Genomic DNA, 21,621 nt, shown 5'->3' on the forward strand with positions numbered 1-21,621 from the left:
TCATTACATCCCAACCAATGGGGACCTTGCCAGATGGACATGCCAGCAGGATTATGCAGGCAGCTTTAATTACTAAGCAGCACTAGATATCCAGGTATCTTCTCCTTAAGCTGTTAGATTTGCAAATACAAAACCCAATCATGTATCTATTTAAAAAATAACCCAAGTGTGGGGGTGGGGGTGGAGCTTTTTACAGAGAGACTTTTGGCTAGTTGATGAAAAGCCACTCATGTGATGGCGTACACAAGAGAGTTATACATCTGTATTGCACCTTACAGTGGCCTGGTGATTAAAAGAAAAAGACGGGGCTTCTGCAGCTGTAATAGTTGTAGAGAAGAGGGGATTCACCACCACCACCACCACCACATCCTCTTTTTACTTGGCTACCCTATCAATGCACCTCATTTTTCATATTATTTATTTGGTAACACTTACATGCTGTGCCAAAGTGCTCAAAGCAGTTTTCAGTTTAGGATGGCGGGAGGGAACCTGGGGTCCTCCAGCTCCTGCTGGACATCTGACTCCCATCAGCCCCCAGCCAATACTCTGGGAAAACGGGGGCTGTAGCGCAGCAGCATCTGGGAGAACACGGGTTGCCCACCCCTGGCTTGAAAGAATGTTTTCTGCTCCACAAGCACAACCTTTAACATATTTGCTCAGTGGGACAGACTTCCAGGTAAATGCACATTGGATTTCAGTTCAACCGGTGCAGCTCTATTCATGCCTACTCACAGGCAAGTCCCACTGAGTTCAGTAGGACTTGATTCAGATTCTGTTATCGTTTCCCATCCAAGGAGCTCAAGGTATCAAGGTCTGCAAGGTGCCTATCATCACACCTTGTCCTTCCAACGGTGCCGCACAGTAAGCTGGCCTCCGTAGAATTGGAGCTGCAGTTAGTAAATTACAGTATATATTGCCAGGGGCTGGAGGACCCTGAAAAATTCTGTGCCGTTTGGTGGGATTTTATCTTATATACAGGAAAGACAGACTCACAGAACTCCCTCTCCATAGTACACTGTGAAATTTGGCCTTTCCTGAGGGTCTTAAGTTCTTTACTAACCTAATAGGCAGTCTCTCCTAGCTATACTGCACTGTTTTTATGTACTTCTGTCATTTTTATTCTGTTGGTTTGTGTGATTTACTTCCATAAAATAAAGGTGGAAATTTTAAAAAGGTGTAGGCTTTTTTAAAAGAAGAAAATTGCCATTATTTTAAAAGAGGCTATAGCTGATTCCCACAGCAAAAGGGGTGTGCTTTGAATCCACAAAATATCCCAATTGTCACCAAAGGCATACCCATAGGGTCCCCTCTTCTCCTGTTGGATTTAAGCTTGAAAGAAGCATTTCCTTCTAACCAATAGAACAGGAGGTGAGGTGGGATGCCCACAGCACTTTCTCCCATTTTTCAAAAGGCAGGTTACCCCTGGACCATCCTGTAATAATAATAATAATAATAATAATAATAATAATAATAATAATAAATTTTATTTATATCCCAGCCAAGACCGGGCTCAGGTAAGGCCTCATGTAAGGCCATGGACTGTATAGACTGTATAGCCTACCTGGTTTCTCTCTGTTCTCTTTCCTAGGTGGACGGGCTCCTCTTCTATCACAAGGAAACTCATTACAACCCTGGTAGCACCCCATTAGTGGGCTGGCTCCGTCCGTACATGGTGCCAGACATCCTGGGCATACCTGTCCCCCTCTGCCCACTGACGGCCAAGCCAGACTACGCGGGACTCCAGCTGCAGCAGATCGTGGAGCGTAAGAGGAGCCTACAGCAGGCCGCCAAGGAGGATTCTTCCAGTGTCAGCACAGCCCCCCAGGACGGCCGCTATGAACTGGAACACTTGTCTACACCAAAAGCAGAAGGCTTTCCCTCGGCTCTGAGGGACTCTGCGAGCAAGATGGAGAATTGATAGGTAGCCTGGGGTGGCTGCTTTTCCATCTTCAGGAGGAGAGCAAAAGAAACTTAACATGGGAGCAGCTGTTTTGACAGTACTTTGGGTAGAAGGATGTCCACTTCCATAATAATTCTCCAGGCGTTGCAAGTTATTTAGCTGAGGCCTGAGATGTAAATCCTAATTGCTAGCAGCAGGGCTTGTTTAAAAGAATTAAAACTGTGGAGCAATATGTGGAGCCGTCCCGTTCAGAGGCTTCTGTTGGTGAACTCATTCCGTTCTCTCATCAGTAGGGGAAAAGGATGACTAATTTCATGTATAAATATATAAATAAAAACCAATGAGCCTTTCTAGTAGGAAAACAGATGTCTAGTTTAATAGGAAGAGTGTTGAATAAAATACATATAATAAGAAGAAATAAATTGAAAACTGGTATAGTAGCATTGGATATCTTTAAGGCTTTTGACTGAGTAGAATGGCTGGCATTAAAAAATGATTATAGAAAGTTTATGATTTGGAGAACGATTTAATGGATTAATAAATCAATTATGCTTGAGGAACAAGGCATATAACTTAGTGAACAATGGTATAACATAACAAATAACACTAGCCCAAGGTACAAGACAAAAATGCCCCCTTCCCCCAATTTTATTTGTATTGGTCATTAAAACTCTGGCCAATGTAATTAGAGAAGATGGAAATATAAAAGGAATAAGCAATAAAGAAAAAGAGAAAAGAAGGTTATTTGCAGATGACACCTTGCTAACAATTGAAAATCCGCTGGGAAAATTGCAGGTAATAGAAGCACTTTTGGAAAAAATATTGAGAAAGAACAGGGTTATTAATTAATTGGTCCAAATCAGTCAACATGTGTGGAGAGAACACAGAGCTGTCCATGCAGCAAAAAGGAAACTATTGGATGTGAAGAGTACATGTGAGAGTCAATGTGTCTGTGAGTACTAAATGCATGCTTTTGTCTGTAGACTAAAGTGGGTGGGATCAGAATACAGTGGTACCTCTGGTTGCGAATGGGATCCATTCCAGAGGCCCATTCGCAACATGTAAAGCCCGCAACCTGAAGTGCCGTATCGCGATTTGGCGCTTATGCGCATGCGTGAGCGGCGAAACCAGAAGTAACCCTTTCCGGTACTTCCGGGTCGCCACAGGACACAACCTGAAAAAACGTAACATGAAGCAAACATAACATGAGGTATGACTGTAATTGCAGAATCTGCCTTGCAGGATCCAGCTTCCTCAGGACCTCAGTATCCAGTGTTTTTTAAAAATAAAAATGTCTAGCCTTTGAATGCAAAGATATATTAGCAAATGTATGGTCAGTTAATACTCCAGGTGGGGTCTGTGAGGCAGAATAGAGTGGGGCTATGACTTCCCTTGATCTGAACACTACACCTCTGTCGATTCAGCCTACAAGTGCATTAGCTTTTTTTGCTGCTGCATCACACTGTTAAAACAAACAAAAAATTTCCTTCCAGTAGCACCTTAAAGACCAACTAAGTTAGTTCTTGATATGAGCTTTCGTGTGCATGCACACTTCTTCAGATACCTTCGTATCTGAAGAAGTGTGCATGCACACGAAAGCTCATACCAAGAACTAACTTAGTTGGTCTTTAAGGTGCTACTGGAAGGGAAAAAAATTTTTGTTTTGACTATGGCAGACCAACACGGCTACCTTTCTGTAACCATCACACTGTTAGTTTACGTTAAGCTGGTGATCTGCTAAAACCCCCTAAGATCCTTTTATTCAGCCAGACACTCCTCCTGCGCTGCTGGGATGGGTGACTTCAGCACATTATTGAGTTAATGGCTGTGGTCGGACCCCATAATTCTCTGTGATGCTGCAAGGCAGGCATGTTGCACGTTTGGTGAATTGTTCAAGCTCTGTATTTGCAACACGTGTAGTTAAAGCCAGGCAGCGTAACATCGTAGCAAGGCTTCCTTCTAGGGAACAGGCTGCAGGCCTGATGGGAAATTGTGTGCCTTCAGCTTAGGGGTTTCATAACAGAAGAGCCTTCTAGATCAAGGCAGTGGCCCCTCTAGCCCAGCATCCTGTTCTCACAGCGGCTGAGCAGAAGCCTGTGGGAAACCAGCAAGCAGGATTCGAGCACAAGAGCTTCTCGCCTCCCCCATGATTTCCAGCAACTGGCATTGCTGCCCCAACGGCAGAAGCAGAACATAGTCATCGTGGCTACGAGCCATCGACAGCCCTCTCCTCCTCCATGAATTTGTCTAATCCTCTTTTAAAGCCATCTAGGTTGTGCTGTGGCAGGGAGTTCCATGGTTCAACTGTGTGCTGCCTGCTGGGAAAGACCCCTGAGACCAGAGAGAGCTGCTGCCTGTCAGAGCGGGCAGTGCTGGGCTTGATTGACAAACAGTCTGACATGGTCTATGGCAGCTTCTGTCTCTTGTACTACGGAGGTGGGGAACCTTCAGCCCTCATGGCTAATTAGGCGTGCCAGGCCTCAGAGGCGTTCTTTTCATTCATTTTATAACACATATCACCTTTTCCTCCAAGGAGTACATGGTTCTCTCCTTCCTCATTTAACCCCCTTAGCAACCATGTGAGATAGCTTAAGCTCAGAGGCGGTGACTGGCCAAAGGTCACCCGGTGCGGTTTATCTCTCCCAGGTCCTAGTCCAACACTCAAACCACTATACAACACTGTCCCCCCTGCTTGCTTGCCAGACTGTTTAGGGCAAACGCCACCCTCTTTTGCCATGTTTGATGCCAGATACAGGGAGCCTTCAAGGCATAGTTAGAATGATTTCAAGCAGGTAATGCAGATGGTCTTCCTCTGCAGACACAGCTCAAGCCCTGTCACGTTGTTTGGTGCTACCACCCATGTGTCAAAATGGCCCAGGATGCAGAGGGGGCTCAGGATCTGCTCCCGCTTATGCTATTCATGTGATGCTCACATTATTTATTTCAAGTGATTTTTTCCACCACTTGATTGTAAAAGAAAAGCCAAAAAACCCTCAAAGTGGTTTACAAAGAATAAAACAATAAAATTATAAGTAAAAACAGTTAAAATTACTCTTGGAAACATTCAAAAAGAAAAGAAAATCAGCAACAAACTAAAAACATTGACATTCTACATTGACAGTCTAGGTAGGGCTACTTAAACAAATATGTTTTTAGCAGGTGCTGGAAAAAATGCAGTGAAGATGCTCACCTGATAGGCAGGGAGTCCCCAAGTGTAGGTGCAGCCACACTGAAAGGTAGGTTGTTTACAAATGTGGAAGGGGTATTATGTGGCACCTGTAATGTGGGTCAGTTCCACAGACTGAAGTGGTCCAGAGGGCATCTATTGGCTAAGGCGATCTGGTAGAGCTTCGTTTACTAATAGCAACACCTTGAACCTGTCTTGGATTTGTAGCTGGGTCTAGTTACAAAGGGGCCACGGGGAGATACCTTCCCAATGCCAGAGCATTCTCATGGGCGCTGGGAAGTTTAGATCAGGACCTCATAGGAAAAGCTTATCTAAAGAGGCAAAGCCAGTGTAGGATTCACACGGCGAAGAAGGTGTCTCTTACAGCACATTGACTCAAAAGCAGGTTTCTATTGGCTTCAATGGGATTTTCTCCTTTTGTGCATGGAGTTGCCACCTTGATTTTTAGGAGTTGCCAGGGCAGGTTGCTGCGTGGGTATTCGTTTCTTGTCTGTCTGCTGCCGATGCCTTTTAGGGCTCTCTCTCCCCCCGCCCCCTTGGGAGCCCTCCATCCCGGCTCGTCCTCGGCTTGCTGTTGCCGCTGCTGCTGTTTGTGAATGAGATTCAATTTCTGAATGGAGCAAGCAGAGGGGGAGGGAGGCTTGGCAGCGAAAGGAAGCAGCAAAGGAAGCAGGATTGGTCTGCGACGGGGGGGGGCGGGTCAGCTGGGCTTACTTCCTCCCTCCCTCCCTGTGCTCTGCCTGCTGCTTTTGAGGAACAAGCACTGCAGAAAGGAGAGGGAGGGAGGAGGCCCCACGACCCCCCCTCCAGGCCACAGGACGGGTGCGGGGGGTGAAAGCTTCCTCCTCTGATACAGTATATATAAAGGAAGTTGCTTCCTACTGATTCTCTCTTCCTCTTCCTCCTCCCTCCCTCCCTCCCTCCTTTTTCTCCCAGAAAGCAGCAGGAGGAGGGATCTTTGCAGGGTGAATATCTCGGCACAATCTGGAGAGGATTTTAAGCTTTGAGGGCTGGGAAGTTTTGCCATTTTCTGCCCCTTCTTCCCTTCCCGTTAAGCCCCTTTGCCTTCCGATCCATATGTAGGCGTGTTTAATGCCCGAAGACATTCACCGCGGCTGAATCAGACTTGGCATTCTTATTTTATCAAGGGAGAGGTTTTTTGTTTTCCAGGACCTTTCTTTTTAATGGAACTTTTTTTGTCGAAGTTCTCGTTGTCGCCGTCCCTGTTACAGTGAAAAGGAGAGAGGGGCGCAAAAAACACCCACCCACCGAATACTAATAATCGGGCGCTCCCCTCCGTGCTCCCACCGCCCTTTTCGAAAAATACTTGCATATATCTATATATCTACAAAAGCGCATCATAAAAGGGAGGGAAGACAACAACGACGGCGAAGAATGCGACCCTCCAACTTTGGGAGCGACCCGAGCTGAGCGACCCCCCGAAAAACGTGGGAGGAGGAGGAAAAAGGAGACGAGCTGCTTTGGGAAATGTTTGTGGGGTGGTAGCTGTGGAAAACTTGCACGATCTCCTGCTCTCTGGCCGGCGTCGAGTCCTGGGAGCGCCCCGAGGGCAGGATGGCGGCGGAGCTGAGCCCCGAAGAGGAGCAGGTAGGAGCTCGCCGGGCCCCAGAGCTTGGGGGGACCGCGGCCAGGGAGGAGGGCGGGGCGGCCGGGATGGCGGGGCTCCTTCCCAGGTCTTGGGCTGCGATGGGAGCCTCTCGGGCCTCTGGGCTGCGCTCTTTTAAGCGGCTTCGCAACAACGCGGATCGCGAGGGGAAAGAGTAAGGAGATGCATAAATAGTATTTATTTGCCTAGAGTAATGCTGCGTACCCATCTGTTTTGGGGTCGTCTCATTCCTGGAAGCGAAGCAGCGCCCCCCCCCGTCTCCCGACTGAGGGGAACCCAGGGCCAAGGTCTGTGCTCCGTCTTGCCCCTGCATCCCCTCCCCTCTTCTTCCCGGGGGTGAAATCCGTTCTTGGTAGGCGGGGGGAGCTGCGTCCCCCCAAGTCCCGCCACCCCCACCTCAAGGGGAGGGGCGGAAGTGGGGCCCCCTGGGGAGGTTTCCATGGAGATCAGAAGCGCTGCGGGGGGGGCTGAGATGCGGCCTAGTCGGAGAAGGAGCCTGGCGGGGCCGTGGGGCGCCCCCTCCCCTCCCGCTAGGATCCTCCGATAAAAGAGGAGTTGTTGTTAACAAGCGAGGAAATTCGCTTCTTTGGGTGGGGGCTGCAAGGACACACTCGCTCTTGGTCTCGGGGTGCCTTTTGAGGAGGGGGAAGGTTGTCTCTTGGGGGGTAGCCGCCCCCATTAATTGACGCCTCATTCATTAGCTGGTTTTTCTCTTCTAATCCTTCCCCCCCCCCGCCCCGTGTTTGTGTGTGTGATGTTTTCTTTTTTCGGGGGGGGGGACTAGATTCCCCACCCCTTTTATAAAAGCTGTGAGGCCAGAGAGAGAAGCGCGACATGGAGCGGAAGTGCCGCGGAGGGGAAAGGCCGGCAAGCGCGCAGGATCCGCGGCCGCTTTCTGCCCGGGCGGGGCAGCCGGGGAGCCGGGCTGGGCTCGCCCTTCTTCCCGAGAGCGCGCCTGCGCCTCTGCCCGGGGCTCCGCGCGGCTCCCTCGGGGCTTCTCTCCCCGCCGCGCCGCTCGCAGGGACTTCTCGCTTCCGCCTCGCCCTTTGCCCTTCGCCGTTTTCTGCTTCTGGCCCTTTTCACTTTCTCCCCCGGGAAGGATCCGGCCCTCCTTTGTCGCGCCGCGGCTGCGCTTGAGTCCTGCGAGGTGGATGTTGCTCATCCCTTCGGGAGGCGCCCCAGAAAGGGGTCCGCGACCCCCGCGAAGGCCGGGAGGCACAAACCCCGGTCGGGAGCGTCTCTTCTCCGTTAAAGTTTTCACACTCCTAACTTGTAGCAGAAAAAGTGAACGTTGTCCGTCCTGGCAGAGAAAAAGATACTATACTAATAAATGTAACCCTTTTATTTAAATAAAATGGTCTGTGGGAGTTTTTTTAATCTTGCGTTTCTATAGCCTGTCTTGGATAGAACTGAAGGCGGCATACATTGTTGCTATTACTCCATCCGATTGCAGGTGGCTTTGTTTAGGTTTCTTAAAGAATGTCTTCCATGCTTTTCAAGCGAATTTCCCAAAGCATCTTAAAAACCAGCAATGTACAACAGCAGTGTAAAATCATGTAATATTTTTAAAAAGCATAGAGCAGCAATAACTGCCCACCCCCCACAAAAAAACAATAAAAGCAGCAGCCAGAAAACGCTTTCCAAATGGAGAATGTCTTTCAGATGTTATCCAGAAAAAGAGCAGATTTTCTCCTAGGGGCCAAGGTCTCTTCAACCCCCCCCCATAAAATTTTTGAGGGGGCCAGGCACCCCCAAAGTTGGTGGGCTTTGCCATTCAAGTGGTGGTGTGGGGGGCCTACCTGGACCTCCCAAAATTTCATTCACGTTGGCACCCTGTCCCCATTGATAATTTCTTGACTAAGGATGCGCCAGATAGGAAGGTCCCTGCTTCTGATCATAAGGCTCAGTACTTTGCAGAGTAGAAGAGGGCAGGTCCCCCCCCCCCCCGAGGAGACCGCCATCTAGTCTTGGTGGCATGGACTAGGACAGGGGGCGGCAATTTTTTTTAGCCGTGGGCCAGTCCACTGTCCCTCAGACCTTGTGGCGGGCTGGAGAAGCGGCACCGGGGGGGGGGGAGCTGGAAGAAGAGGTGAGGGGGGCAAGTAGTCCTCCTCCCCAGCCTAGCTGCTGTGCTTACCTTCCCAGGGGCTGCCGCCACCACCGCTGCTTCTCGTGGGTAGGCAGAGGGAGCTCGTCCGCTCTGCCCCCTGGCCCACAGGAGCACCAGGGCGGCAGCGGCAGAGGGAAGATGAGCGGCGTGAAGGGGCTGGCTCCAGAGAGGGGCTGCTTAAAATGGCACTCAGCCCCCTTCCTCCTCTAGGCAGGGTGCAGAGAAACCAGGAGGAGGGAGGGAGGAGGCACTGCCACGGTGTGTGGGGGGGAATGGAATGGTGCAGGGGGAAAATGGTGCAGCCTGAATGAACAGAATCCCCACGCCGATGATCCACAGACAGTCTGTGGGCCGGATCCTGAAGGCAATTGGGCCTGATCCAGCCCACAGCCCTTAGTTTGCAAACCCCTGGACTAGGAAGTCTGTTATTTGCTAGTATCTGCTATCTAAGCATTGACCAGACCCTGACCAATGTGCTTCGTTTCACTTGCATTGTACATATATTACATATGTACATATATTATTACTCCATCCTGGAAAAGTGAACAGGTACATGCCCTAGATTTAAACCGCCACATATTTCTTAGCTTCTGAAAGTTGTTATTACTTATGTTAATTTCAGTATATCCTCCAAAGCCCAAACACTAACTAGTCAAATACAGAAATGCAGTAATATGTTTCCTGGATTTTCTTGTTAGCATCCTGGCTGCTTCTAGCAAATTAAATCATGTGTTGCTTTTTTGCCTTGTAAACTAATTCCATATTGCTCCAGAGCAGGGATTCAAGGCAAGTGACTAGCAGAGGGTGGTTGGGCCTCACGAGGCCTGGGCTTTGTTGGATGAAGTGGCTTCCTTTGGTTCCCAGGCTCAGCTTCAATTGCTGCTTTTAACCTTTAAGGCCCTAAATGGCTTGGCATCAGCCTACCTGAAACACTGAATTCCCCAAACCTTGAGATCCTCTTTGGAGGGCCGGCTACAGATGCCCCAACCGACCAACATGAGGCAGAGAACCACCTGGGAAAGAGTGTTGTGTTATGTTGTTAATTGTGTTTTGGGGTTTCCCCCAAAAAAAATTGCACTGGAAAATTCCCAGACGTTTTTCCCAAAAAACTTTTCTATGCAAATTAGGATAAGTTCCAGTGCAATTACACTATGCAAATTAGGGTGGTTTGTATTGGAGTGGGGGGGGGGTTGCATCAGGACATTTTTCTGACACCCTAAAGAGAGATCTAATTTAGTGTGCATATATTTACTTGTATTATTGTTAATGAAGCTAAATTTTTTGAAGCCAAGCAACGTGTATTTGCAATTGACATCCATTCATAGTTACTAAAGAACTCATGAAACTGGAAAAAAATTCCAGTGGAAAATGAATCACTCGGGAAAAATTCCACCACCTGCATCACAATAAATAAATAAATAAATAAATAAATAAATAAATAAATAAATAACTTCCGGGTCCCTTAGTCAAAATTCTCCCAGCAATTTATCTTTCTCTGAATTCTTCAGACCTTTTGAGATCCTAGCTGTGCTTCCTGGACTCTGCCCCTTTCCCATGCCCTGCTGTCTTCTTCTGTTGTCCTCTTCTACTCCTGAAAACTCTGTTGCTCCTTCTCTCTGCCTCCCCCTCCCTGTGACCTTCCCTTTGTGCATTCCAAAGGGCCTGGCAGTTGGCTTTGGGTGCCACAAGTTGCCATTCTTGACAAGTTGCCATTCTTGAGAGGATATGAAAGGAAAGCGGAGTGGGAGAAAGATATCAGCTTGCCCCCGCCCCCAAATGCATTCCATTTCTAGGAAAGCATTCCATTGGGATGTGGTTTTTATATTTTTAATTATTTTTCCCCAGCATTTATTTATATGCTGCTGCTTCATCTTAGTTTTCAAGGTAGCTTGCAACAAATTTTAAAGTGCATGCCTCCTAAACCCCCCCTCCTCCCCCCAAAACAGATCAATGGTAAGAACAAAACAGCAAAGGTGCAAACAAAATAGATACTGCAGAAAGTGTTAAAATGTATCCGGACTCAGTAAGAAGAATGCTGAAACAATACTCAACTCCATTAAAAACTTGCGTGAACACAACATTTTGAACTGGTACCTAAAAGTCATTTAGAAGGATATGGAGTGAAGATTTGGGAGTGGGGGGAGAACTGCACAACTGAGCTACCTTTGGAAAGGAGATGCCTTTGGTTTCTATCCACTCCTCCTCAAGTTGGGGGGGGATCTTAATAATTGGGCAGGTTCATGTCAGAGTTGGCACCAAGCAGCTTAGAATAGGGATGGACAATCATTCACCCCCAACCCCAAGCTGAATTTTTGTGGAGGAAAGTGGTCTAGGGCTGCACGTGCAAAGTGAGTTGACCCAACACACACATTAATTCTCTCTCTCTCTCTCTCTCTCTCTCTCACACACACACACACACACACACACACGCCCAGCCACACACAAATGCACACATACACTCTCACACTCACATGTGCAAACTCACATGCATGCTGTCATGCACACTTTCACACATGCACAGATTCCCACATGTGTGCGCTGTCTCTCTCACACATGTGCTAGCTCTCCTTTCCCTCCTTTCTCAAATTGGTTTCTGTGTGGAGAGGTCTCCTTTCCCAATTCATGGAAAAGAAACCCAGTGATCTGGCCATGGGGGCCAAGACTTCTTCTGCTGACAGTTCCCTTCATTCTCCTGCTGAAAAATGAGGAGATTTGCTGCCCCTGTGGATCCTGCTGCCTGAGGCGGTCACCTCACCTTGCCTTATGAGTGGGCCAGCCCACCTCATAAGTAAACTGCTGTAGGCAAAACGGTGCTCTGTCTTTAGTTAAACAGAATTGCAAAGGCTTATTAATGAATGAAAGGACTCCCACTGAGGCCTGTACACTCAGAAAGTGCCCCCCCCATTGAAGCACTGGGGCTCACTTCCACAGGTCTTGGTTGTGATGCCTTTTCTCAATCAAGATTTATGATGTGCAATTGTGTCAAAGCAGCCCCCCCTTTCCTCCCTTCTCTTTGCCACACAGCTGGGGCCCTGGACTCCCAGACCACACACCAACTGCAAGGAACCGGATGTGCCTGCATTGTTAAGAGCATTTGACTGTGACACTTGGCACCTGTTTTGGAGGCGCCCCTCCCCCCTGCAGTTTAATCAAAGAGACCAGATGAGATAATTGGGGAGGAGGAGAGAGGGGAGGGGTTTAGAGGACCCAGTGGAAGACACAAGGAAGGAAGCAGGAGGAAAGTGACACTAGGCAGATGTGATAGTTGAGATGAGAGCCCTTAGCGGAGTGATTTCATATTTGTATTATGTGATACATATTGAATGATCAGAGTGCTGTAAATGTTACATATATCATTAATATTAATTGTTATTAATCATTATTATTACTAATACTAATGAGGCACCCAGTAAAGATGGAAGGATGCCTTGTTCTATTCCAGGGGTGTCCAACTCGCAAGAGACTCCGAGAAAAAAAAGACAGTGATCTACCCATTCGGGGGGCAGGTCAAAGTTGTTGAGCTTTTTTGGGGGGGCGCCTTTTTCCTGCCATGAATCAGTGACATCATACCATTCTTCTTTTCACTGATTTCCACTTTTCTTACAGTGAGGGAGGAGATGTGAATCTAGACTATGTTGACCCTGACAAGAGAAACTAGCCATGACAGGCTGCAAAATGGCTCCCTCTTTCCCAAAGCATGTTTTCTCAATATCTGCTTGGTGGCAAGGTCAGTGTAGGGAGTGAAATCCACAGTCAATCATTGCTGTCAGGATCAAGGCCATGTTTTAGTTGTGTGTTTGTTTTGTCTTCCCTGCATTTCCCTCCCCACAAAACAAATCTGGAATGGTTTTGTAGCCTCTGATCAGTGTGAGACTCCGACGCTCATGCCTGCCCTTCTGTGATATCCAGAAGCATTATTGCCGGCAACTCCTGAGTAGGAGCCTTCCCACTCCCTCTCCTCCATAAATTTGTCTACCCCTCTTTTAAAGCCATCTAGCTTTGGGAGCATCACTGCCTCCGTAGTTGGACTATGTGCTGCACAAAGAAGGACTTGCTTGAAGCTTCCAGCCTTCAGCCTCATTAGATGTTCATAAGTTCTAGCATTATGAGAGAGGGAGAAAAACTTTTATTTACTCATTTTCTCCATGCCATGCAAAATTTTATAATCTCCTGTCCAGCGTTCAAAATTTTCCAGGCACATTTTGCACCTGGCTGTTGGCCACTTGCAACCAAGTGAAGATGCCTGGGCACTAGGATGGTGTCTGGCGTCTTCTCCATCTGAAGGTGCATCCCTGGGGATCCTTGCATCTGGACTGCTTTCACACACTAGCAGCACATCCTGTAGAATTGTATCTGTGATATTTTATCTGCACAACCTGAATGAATTTCAGGAACCAAAAGTTTGTATTGAAAAATACGGCTTTCGAGCGATCTGGCCTCCAAATGGCAACTAGACATTCCATTTTGGTGACTAACCCTGGTTTAAGGAGCCATTTGGTGCCTCGCTTATATATCGTGAGTTTCTGCTTCTGTCATGACTCCTTTTGCTCACCTTTTCTCTAACTAAAAAGTCCCAAACACTTTTTAGAGGAATTGAAGGGCTCTTCCTAGGAAGAAACCTTCTGGTTGATGGAGCAAGAGGCACCTTCTTCTCCACCTTCTAGATGTCTTTCTTCATTTAGTAGAATGAGAGCTGAGCAAAAACGCCTAGCCTCATTGCATGATTTCAAGTGTTAAAGACACCTCCCCATGTTCAGCATTGCTTGGCATGCATAGCAAATTTATCCATGTTGTTTTTCATTCCATTTTTCTGTTGCCTTTTCCCTCTTCTTCTGTCCTTGCTTGCCCTGGTTCCCACATGCCTTTCCAGTCAGGATTCCATCTATTTGCAATGTTCAGGCCATGAGTGCTATTCCTTATAGAACCAAAATGGCCTCACTCACGCACAGGAGGGAGGGAGCAGCAGGTCTGGGGGAAATGTGCGAAGTTTGTGGAAAGATGGGGAAAGAAGTCTAGAAGAAGGAAGCCAAGTCATTGTCTCTCCCACTCACCCACCCCCGCCATCCCCAGTGGTTCAGTGAGGACTGAACTTGCTTGGTGACCATGGAATGCTGAGGGATTTTTTTGCGTGCAGATGTAATGGAGTATTCTGCAAAAGGGCATGACACTCACCACCACTATTTTGCTACCGATCCCACTTCTCTGGATAATGTTTCATAGCTTTTGGCTAGTACAGTAAACTTATTGATGATATTTGTTAGTATTTGTATAGCACTTTTAAGTGTTCAGAGTGCTTTGTGTGCATTATTTTAATCCTTACAGCAACCTTAAAGGTAGGCTGACATCAGCACCTCTGTGTTGAAGATGGGGGCTGAGACCAAGGTTTGCCTAAGGCAAGCTTGTGCCAGAAGTGGGATTTTGAACCTGGATGATAGCGCCATTGTTCAGTCACCATGTCATGTCATGGTTTTCCCCAGTGAGTCATGGGAATTGTAGTTTGTTAAGTGTCCCATGGGCTGTCAGGAGACCCCTCACAGAGCTACAGTTCCCAGCATTCTTTGGGGGGGGGGAGCCATGACCACTGACATAGCATTAGGGTGCTTTCAGTGTATGGTGTGAACATGACCGAGATGTGATCAATACAAGGGCACCCAAGCCCAGCAGGTTGGTACTATGTGAGCATCACACCCCAGGAAGTATGTTTTTGTAGTGACAACACTAACCTAGTTGTTTTGAGGCATTGCAGAAGATGGGTCACATAGAAGCCTGAAGTCTTGGCTTACCCAGGGGTCATTCATCTTTACATACCTTTCCCTGTTTACCCAGAAATAGGCATTTTTAGGGAAGGATTGTTGTGCCAAAAGAGAACATTTAGGAGCATAAGAAACTGCTTTGTCTTGAGTCAGACCACTGGGCCATCTATCCCAGTGTTGTCTACACTGACTGGCAGCAACTCTCCAGGTTTTCAGGCAGGGTTGCTGTTGTTGTTGCTATTAAATTTGTATACTGCCTTATACCCGCAGGTCTCAGGGCAGTTGCAACATAAAATCACAATACAAAAACATAATAAAAATAAAAATAATAATAATAATAATAATAATTAATAATAATAATAATTTATTGTACCTCACCTATATGACTGGGTTGCCGCAGCCACTCTGTGCAGCTTCCAGCGTATGTAAAAACATAGTAAAACCTTAAAAAGCTTCCCTATACAGGGCTGCCTTCAGATGTTTCCTAAATGTTATATAATTACTCATCTCCTTAACATCTGATGGAAGGGTGTTCCATAGGGTGGGTGCCACTACTGAGAAGGCCCCCTGCAAACGAAAACAACATAAACACCCCCCCAAAAAATCCCCAACAACTTTTAAAATTACATTGGATGTTAATCAGCCAAAGGCCTGGTTAAAGAGGAATGTTTTTGCCTGGCGAATAAAGGTGTATAATGAAGGCGCCAGGTGAACTTCCCTGGGGAGAGCATTCCATAGATGGGGAGCCACTACTGAGAAATCCCCATTCTTATGTTGCCACCCTCCAAACCTCTTGAGGAGGCACACAAAGAAGGGCCTCAGAAGATGATCACAGGGTCCGGGAAGGTTCATATGGAAAGAGGTGGTTCACAAAGTATTGTGGTCCTGAGCCGTTTGAGGCTTTATAGGTCAAAACAAGCACTTTGAATTGGGCCTGGACACTAATCAGTAGCCAGTGCAGTCAGACCAGGATCGGTGTAATATGCTCAAACCGTCTTGCTCCGGTGAGCAACCTGGCCGCTGAATTCTGCACTAGCTGAAGTTTCTTAACTATCTTCAGAGGCAGCCCTACGTACAACACACTGCAGTAGTCTAACCTTCAGATTACCAGAGTGTAGAGAACAGTAGTTATGCTCTCCCTGTCCAGATAGGGACATAGATGGGCCACCAGCCAAAGCTGATGGAAGGCACTCTGGGCCACTGAGACCACCTAAGCCTTGAGCGACAGCAAAGGATCCAGGAGGACCCCCAGGCTATGAATCTGCTCCTTCAGAGGAAACGTAACCCCATCAAGAGCAGGCGACCTCCCACCCATCTGGTCTACGGAACCCCCCACCAACAGAGCCTCAGTCTTATTTGGATTGGGCTTCTGTTTCTTGGCTCTCATCCAGTCCACTACCAAGACTGGTCCAGCACTTCCACTGCCTCACCTGCAGATGTCAAGGAGAAATAGAGCTGAGTGTCATCAGCGTACTGCTGACAATGTACTCCAAACCTCCGGATAACCCCACCCAGTGGTTTCATGGAGATGTTACACAACATGGGGGATAGGACTGAGCCCTGCAGAAGCCTACATTGAAGGTTCAACAGGGCTGAAAAGCACTCCCCAAGTAACACCCTCTGGGAACGACCATCCAAGTAGGACTGGAACCACTGCAAAGCGGTGCCACCCCCCCTAGTTCAGAGAGTCGCTCCAGATACCATGGTCAATGGTACTGAAAGCTGCTGAGAGGTCAAGAAGAATTAACACGGACATGTTTCCCTTGTCTGTCTCTCAATAGACGTCATCATACAGGGTGACCAAAGCAGTTTCTGTGACAAAAGTGTCATCAGCGTACTGCTGACAACGTACTCCAATCCTGCGGATAACCCCACCCAGCGGTTTCATGTAGATGTGTTAAACAACGTGGGGGATAGGATTGAGCCCTGAGGAACCCCACACTGAAGGCTCCATGGGGCTGAAAAACATTCCCCAAGTAACACCCTCTAGGAACAACCATCCAAGTAGGACTGGAACCACCGCAAAGTGATGCCACCCATCCTTAGTTAGGGGTGTCGCTCCAGAAGGATGCCATGGTTGCTGTTATCAAAAGCCGCTGAGAGGTCAAGAACAATGAACAGGGACATGTTTCCCTTGTCTCTCTCTTGACAGAGGTCACCATACAGGGCAACCAAAGCAATTTCTGTGCCAAAACCGGGCCTAAATCCCAATTGAAATGGATTCAGAAAATCAGTTTCTTCCAAAAGTGTGTGGATCTGGTCTGCAACCACTCGCTCCAGAACCTTGCCCAGGAAAGGGAGATTAGCAACTGGCCAGTAGTTAGTTTTTCTGAATCCAGGCAAGGTTTCTTAAGGAGTGGTTTTACCACTGCCTCCTTCAAACAGGTGGGGACCACCCCGTCTTGTAAAGAGGCACTGATCACCTCCCTGACCCAGCCAGCTGTTCCCTCCCTGCTGGTTTTTATCAGCCAAGAGGGGCAAGGGCCTAGAGCGCAAGTGATCGCCCTGACTGATCCGAGCACCTTGGCCATATCCTTGAAACTCGGCCACAACTGAAACTCAGCCAACACAACAGGACTAGACTGTGCTCTGGACACCCCATGAGATTCATCTGCTATAACAGCAGAGTCAAGGTCTTGGTGGATGCAAGTGATCTTATCCTCAAAATGCCTTGCAAATGAGTCACAGCGAGCTACTCTTGGTTCTCCCACCTCCTTTGGGCCAGCCTGTAAAAGGCCCGGAAAAGCTCTGCCAGATGACATAATGAGGATGCAATGGAGGCAGCAAAGTAGAATCACAGAGACACAGAATTGTGGAGTTAGAAGGGACCGCAAAGGTCAGGGTGGATTTGATTTAAATCAAATCTATTTAAAGTATGATTAAATAACGATTTAAATCACTAGTCACTAAGACTTGATTTAATTTTTTTTTTTTTTTTACAGAAAGACACATAATTGCTTTTATAATCTTAATATTTACAAACAGATGAAGGTTTAATTTTTGGAATAATAAATTTTCAGAGTAGTTTTTACAGTTATATCAAAAATTACGGATTTGGTTACACTATTAGAAATACATTGACAGATAATTATGAAATTATTGTGAGGTTTAATAAGTTAACTGTTTTTATTTGGACAACTTTTCTGCTGTACTTTATTGGAAGGAGAAAAACAATCATTTCCTTAATAACAATTTAAACAATTTATTTAAATAAAACAATAACATTATAGCATATGTATCAATGTTTGTTAACTGATTAAATGATTTTTTTTAAAAAAAACACACCTTAGACTGAATTTTAGCACACATGAAAAACTTAAAGCAAATCCTTATTTCCTGATGAGGACTATAATGTAACTTAAATAGAAAACTATCCTTAGAAAGATTTTCCCTCCAAAAGCATTTTATTTTAAAAATCCAATTTAAATTAAAAAATGTGATTTTTTATTATATATATATTTAAAAATCATTGATTTTTATCCACCCTGCCAAGGGTCATCTAGTCCAACCCCCTGCAATGCAGGAAACTCAGCTAAAGCATCCCTGACAGATGGCCACCCAACCTCTGCTTAGTCCACCACCTCCCAAGGGAGAGTGTTCCACTGCTTAACAGCTCTTACTGTCAGAAAGTTGTTTAGTCTGATGTTTAGTCTGATGTTTAGTCAGAATCTCCTTTCTTGTAACTTGAAGACATTGGTTTGAGTCCTACCCTCCAGAGCAGGAGAAAACAAGCTTGTTCCTCTTTCGTGTGGTAGCCCTTCAGATATTGGAAGATGGCTATCATATCTCCTCTCAGTCTCCTCCTCTAAACATCTCCAGCTCTCTCAACCATTCTTCATAAGGCTTGGTTTCCAGACCCCTGATCATCTTGGCTGCCCTCTGCACATGTTCCAATTTGTCAACATCCTTCTTAAATTGTGGTGCCCATAATTGGACACAGGACTCCCAGTATTGTCAGACCAATACAGAATAGAACAGTACTGTTACTTCCTTTAATCCAGACATTAGACTTCTGTTTTCACTGGCTGAAGATCTTTTGTTGGAAGTTCCCTGTGTTTTCATGCCAGCACATAACAAGAGCCACTTTGATCACCTTCTTGCTTTCCACAGTGGCCGGTCAATTGCCTGCAGGAAGCTCATAATTTTTTTTGGATGCAACAACTTTTTGGTACTGGCTCTCCCAACAGTGGTTCTGTGCTTAACTGGGACTGGGAGGGGATCCAGATTCAGATACATGCTCAGCCCTGCAGTTTACTGGGGTGACCTTGGGCTGCTCACCATCTCTCAATCTAAGCTGCACTGCAGGGCTGTTGTGGAAGAACGACCATGTATATTGTCAAGTTCATTGGAGGAAAGGCAGGAAATAAATGAAATAAATCATTTTGCACACAAGTCAAACAGTCAAGCCCCCTTCTCAGCAACCCCCATAAAAAGGGCCCCCAGTGCAGCGGCATATAGGTGTTGGTAAGATGGCTACTGCCTTCAGGCTTAAAGTATACAAGACAGAACACAAAAGGAAATGGGGTTGGGGAGGGAGGAGGGCAGGGGGAGAAAAGAAAACTAGAGCACTGGCTACAAAGAGAGCATTTGAATGACCAGCTGGAATGGAAAGGTTCCATTTAGCCTTCATGTTCACCTGCCAAGACCTTAATGAAAGGTTTCTGTGTTTGCAGGATGCACAGATAACAGGAAAGCTCTGGGAGCTGTGGGTTTTCTTCTTTAAGCCTTAAGCTTTTTAAGCTGCTGGTTGCTTTTAAACAAAGTATTTTCAAGGAACGCCTGGTGCGAATTGTGTGGGATAATCCGCAGCATATAACCAACATACTTAAGTCTAATCAATGCATGAAGGGGTTAATACCATAGAGTAAGCTGTCCTGCCAAGCTCAGCTAAGTCCACTTTCCCTCGCCTTGGGACAGGTGCACCATCTGGGGGGATTGAGGCCCCCCTCGATTTTCAGGGCCCTCAAAATTTCCCAGTGGCCATGTGCACATGCCACAAGGTGTGGTCACATCACGTGCGCTAGCCACAAGACATTCTCACAACACGTCAGCATGCCCTGCGGCATGCACACACAGCATACTGACACTGCATGGCCCCGGCCCCGTCAGTCATGGGGGCAAGGCAGTGAGCTTGCCTCTGGAGGAACTAGGTAATTAAACCTTTGCTCCCCTTTCAGTCTACCTTCATTCATTCAACTTGTTTTTATTATTGCTTGTTAGCCGCCCTGAGCCTGTCCTTGGCTGGGGAGAGCGGGGTATAAATAAAAATTATTATTATTATTACCTGAGAAGCTCATTGTGTGAAGAGGCTCAGCTGCTTGCTTCAGCTCAGACCACATGGCTCTCAGAAGCCACTCTTGAGTTCCTATACCAATACTTTAGGAACTTTCACTGCTCTGTAACTAAGTAAGTTTTACTGCCTGTGCAACTTTTTCCACACATAACTTGCTATGTGTGGTCTTTTTATGTGCTGGGGGAAGAGGAAAACTTTGGAAGGAACTCACAAGGGCATATTTTAAAAGGTCCAACAGCCTATATTTCCACGCTTTCCTTTGCTTTATATTTTGTGAAAGGCTTCTCCACAGAAATTTCAAGACTTGAGAAAGACCTAATACAAACACAAAAAAAGTCGCTCTCTAAAATGTACAGATTTCTCCTTGACTGGGAGGTCAAAGAGGAAGAAGTAAAATCTGTTAAGGTACAATGGACCAGAGATTTTGGCTACAACATCCAAATGGAATCATGGGAAAGGTTGTGGAGGGAGAAAGAGAATTTCATGAAAATGCTCTACAGATGGTACTTAACACCTGTAAAACTGGCCAAAATGTATAAATCTAGGTCAAACATCTGCTGGAGGCACTATGACCCACATGTGGTGGAACTGCAAAAAAAAAAAAAAAGGAATTTTGGGGAACTCTATATAACTAACTCTTTAAAATGTTTAAATGTTCCTTTCCTAAGAAGCCTTAAGCCTTCCTGTTAGCTATAATGAGCAATGAAATTCCAAAAAAGGTAAGGAAAAAATTTATTTTTGCAGTAGCAGCAGCAAGAATTGTGGTTGTTAAAGTATGGAAAGGAGATTCTACTCCCTCAAAATTAGACTGGCATAATAAAATGTTATAATATGCAGAGCTAGCAAGATTCCGAGACCATACCGATCAAATATTTAATAAAGAGTGGAATATTTACAGAGAATATCTACAAGAAATCTGTAATAATAAGTGTAATAATCTACATTATTTCGCAGGCCTGAATTGACTTCTGCATGAAATAAGATAATTTTACAAAATTAACACAACTGAACAACCTATGAGAGATAAAGTTAAGTGTGCAGTTGTACTGTAATTTAGGAACCACAATGGGGGGACTGGAAGTCATGTCGGAATTTCTGATGTGTGAATTCAATCTTTTCTTTTTTTGTAATGAGGGTTGATTTTGGATTGCCTTTTGTTGATCATTGCCTTTTGTTTTGTACTTGTTTTGTTTTATTTTTAAAACTAACAACACATTTTTTAAAAAAATTGTTGTAGCTTGCCCTGGGACCTCAGCATGAAGGACCGTGATGATGATTTTAATTAACGGTGTCTTTTTCTTTTCTCTTCTCTCCGGAACAGGCAACCAAGCAATTCCTTGAAGAGATTAACAAGTGGACAGTCCAATACAATGTGTCTCCCCTCTCTTGGAATGTGGCAGTCAAATTCCTCATGGCCAGGAAATTCGATGTCCTGCGAGCGATCGAGCTCTTCCATTCCTACAGGGTAAGGGGATCAATTCCTCCCCAGAAATGGAGGGAGAGAGCTGGAGAGACCTCATGGCTCATGAGGAGACCCTTCCAGGAGCCCAAAGGGACTTCAGGGAGGGCGGAGGAGAGGGCTTTGTGGAGGCTGCTCAGCCTCCCTGCCTAACAGCTGATGTGAAGGGTTACTTGGCAGCTGCCACTTTTCACGTCCCAGAGCTTCAGTTCCAATTGCGGTTATTTTGGGTACAATATTTTTAATCTGGCTTGCAGAGAGAGTGCATTTAAAGCAGGGGTAGGCAACCTGA

At 46.3% G+C, this 21,621-nt stretch overlaps 1 protein-coding gene across 7 annotated transcripts in view; it reads left to right on the top strand.

The window, feature by feature from the left end:
* The window catches only part of PTPN9 (protein tyrosine phosphatase non-receptor type 9), a 94,274-nt gene that overhangs the window by 32,566 nt on the left and 40,087 nt on the right, over positions 1–21,621 (top strand). For 4 of the 7 annotated variants that reach the window (XM_053364490.1, XM_053364487.1, XM_053364489.1 and 1 more), the window contains one exon: positions 21,192–21,335. In XM_053364490.1, the coding sequence (XP_053220465.1) occupies positions 21,192–21,335 (144 nt within the window). Of the gene's footprint in view, positions 1–1,588; positions 2,406–5,844; positions 6,696–20,824; positions 20,899–21,191; positions 21,336–21,621 lie in introns of those variants that run through there. The other 3 variants (XM_053364492.1, XM_053364491.1, XM_053364493.1) reach the window with 3 other exon arrangements.

The sequence above is a fragment of the Podarcis raffonei genome, chromosome 14 (genome assembly GCF_027172205.1).
Source record: "Podarcis raffonei isolate rPodRaf1 chromosome 14, rPodRaf1.pri, whole genome shotgun sequence".
In the NCBI taxonomy this organism is placed as follows: domain Eukaryota; kingdom Metazoa; phylum Chordata; class Lepidosauria; order Squamata; family Lacertidae; genus Podarcis; species Podarcis raffonei.